Here is a 2,452-nt window from a genome sequence, read left to right as displayed (position 1 = left end):
GGATTCACAGAAATATGGTTGTTAAAATTAGGATCGCAAAAACTGCATTCTGGACATTATTCTGTATGCTTTTGTCTATCTCGCAGTGCAAATAACTCCGTGTATTCTGATGTATATACAAACGATAATTGCCGTTAAAAATGAAATTCAATGAAAAATCAACACAGTTTTTGAAAAATTATAAAAATATGAATTAACGAGTAAAATCAAACAAACACTGTCCATATTCATTTAATGAAGACCAATTTTATGGATAAAAATACATTGAAACCAATATTTGTAACAACGACACTGTAATGAAGCTACAAATTTAGCTATTTTCAACGGAAAAAATTTGGTCGCTAAAATCACTCCGACATGCTCTACTTTAAACAGCTATAAAATTATATTAACGCATTCCATGCTCTGTATGGTATCCTATCTTATAGAGTACATGCTTAATAATGAATATCAACTGTTTTTGGTTGATTTGCGCTAACTTCATTTTTCGACTTTTGGCCAGCTTTTTTGGATTTTGGCCCACTGTGAGGCGGTAGGAATGTGGACTATGTTTTGAAACATCGCTATTTATATTCTTTTTGTTGGAAAAACAATGTCGAGACAGTAGATAGTCTAAATATTTTCTTTTTCAATCAAGGCTAAAGAATGAAACTTGTGGTTAACACTAGAAGGCCGAAGGGGTCAAATTTGACCCCTCGGCGTTTTTAAATTGCTGACGATTTCTTAATTTTTTTCTGATTGAATTGAATTTTTGTGACTTTTCATCTTTTATGACAAGACGTGAACACGGTGAATTTCATAAAAAACGGTTGAACGGTTAATTTGGAAATTTAACTTTTACCTTCGAGCCCGGAGGGGTCAAATTTGACCCCCTCCCTGTGATAGAGTTTTCAACGTTCCCATTTCTTTGCATCATAGCTATTATACTATAAATGTGTTTTTGAACTGTTTGAAAATACTCTAATGAAACACGATCTCATCTCTCTATACCTTCTAAGTCGTAAAAGTCCATATTTTACTCCTTAGCCACATCAACATGCTTGTTTTGCATTTCCTCTCTGATGTTTACTTGAAATATCAGTCACCGTGGTGTTTGAATTGAAACTTGATATTCGTTGAGTGTGTTCATACTTTCAATGTGTCTATTCCTTCAATTTGAAGCTTACTCATTCACAAGTCCGCGTCGTTGATTTTGAAATCTGATAGTTTTTTACTTGGCAGGCGGAGTGTTGACTGGCGAAGTTTTTTGATGCTTAGTGAGCGTCGATTTGAAACTTTGTCTCTGCGTGGTGATGGTGATTACATTTTCTCACATCATTTGTTCTCATATTTCTACTACCTACCATTCAGTGTTTGTTTCAAAAGCCAGTCGAAGACGAGCACTGTTGGAAGGTGGACTTGTCGACAGCGAACTTCACTCGTTGTCCGTGTTCTTAGCTATGGCTCGGAAAGGATTATCCCACGAGGAGCTTCTCGCAGCCTTACAGGACATAAGTGGAAATGAATCGGGTTCTGATTGTGGTTTAGGGGAAGATAGTGATTCGAGTAGCGACGAAGAACCTTTTTTGCTGACAAACCATTCCATCCCATCTTCCGAATCGGATTCAGATGTCCCCGATACAAGGTTGGAAGACAGCAGTGCACCCCCTCAGCAAGATCTAAGGAAAAATACTATTGAGCATGGTAAGTAATTTGAAATAACATGAGAATGTGATGTACTAAAAATAGTACTGGTAGATATTTATTTCTTTCCTTGAAATTATTTTTCAGAGAAAAGGAAGCTTTTAGAAGGAAGCAGGGGCCGTGCGGTTCGAGGAAGTAGGGGCCGCCGAGGGATCGGAGCTGTTCGGAGAGCAACGAGCCTACGAGGACATCTAAAAAGTCGTGGGAGTCGTGGAGGTTATGTCATGACGACAGCTTTAGATACCACGGATTCGCAAATGTGTCTCCCAAGAGGTAAAGAATCGGAGGGAGAAAATGGCATAGGTACTATTCTATATGCCGCAGATGGTAGTGAGTGGAGAGTAGTGCCCCCAAATGAAGGTCTTCCTGGGAGGCTTGCGAGACAAAATGTGTTCGTGGATAGGGCAGGACCCACAGCGCATGCCAAGCGCTTTATAAATGAAACTTGCTCGAGCGCCTGGAGGCTGATTATAGACGAAAAAATTCTCAGGATAATAAAAAATTGTACCGAAACAGAAGCTCGAATGAAGCTTGGAGATCAAAATTGGTCTGTGACATTATAGGAGCTAGATGCTTTTTTAGGAATTTTCTATTTGAGAGGAGTCCTCGGGGCCAAATCTCTTCCCATAAAATCATTATGGTCAGTGAAGTGGGGTTTGCCCTTATGCAAAGCCGCAATGTCTAGAGACCGTTTTCAAGAAATTTTGCGTTTTCTTAGATTTGACATAAAATCAACAAGGCCAAGTAGACTGGCTACAGACAAATTTGC

General features: G+C 38.9%; 1 protein-coding gene across 1 annotated transcript; it reads left to right on the top strand.

The window, feature by feature from the left end:
* Positions 1-1,292: 1,292 nt before the first annotated feature.
* LOC124153453 lies at positions 1,293-2,246 on the top strand. The gene is made up of 2 exons (XM_046526609.1): positions 1,293-1,683; positions 1,771-2,246. Exons 1-2 carry the CDS (start codon positions 1,293-1,295, stop codon positions 2,244-2,246), a joined length of 867 nt encoding a protein of 288 aa, XP_046382565.1.
* The last annotated feature ends 206 nt before the right edge of the window (positions 2,247-2,452 follow it).

This window comes from Ischnura elegans, chromosome 2 (genome assembly GCF_921293095.1).
Source record: "Ischnura elegans chromosome 2, ioIscEleg1.1, whole genome shotgun sequence".
Lineage (NCBI taxonomy): Eukaryota > Metazoa > Arthropoda > Insecta > Odonata > Coenagrionidae > Ischnura > Ischnura elegans.
This window is presented reverse-complemented; position numbering and strand designations above follow the sequence as displayed.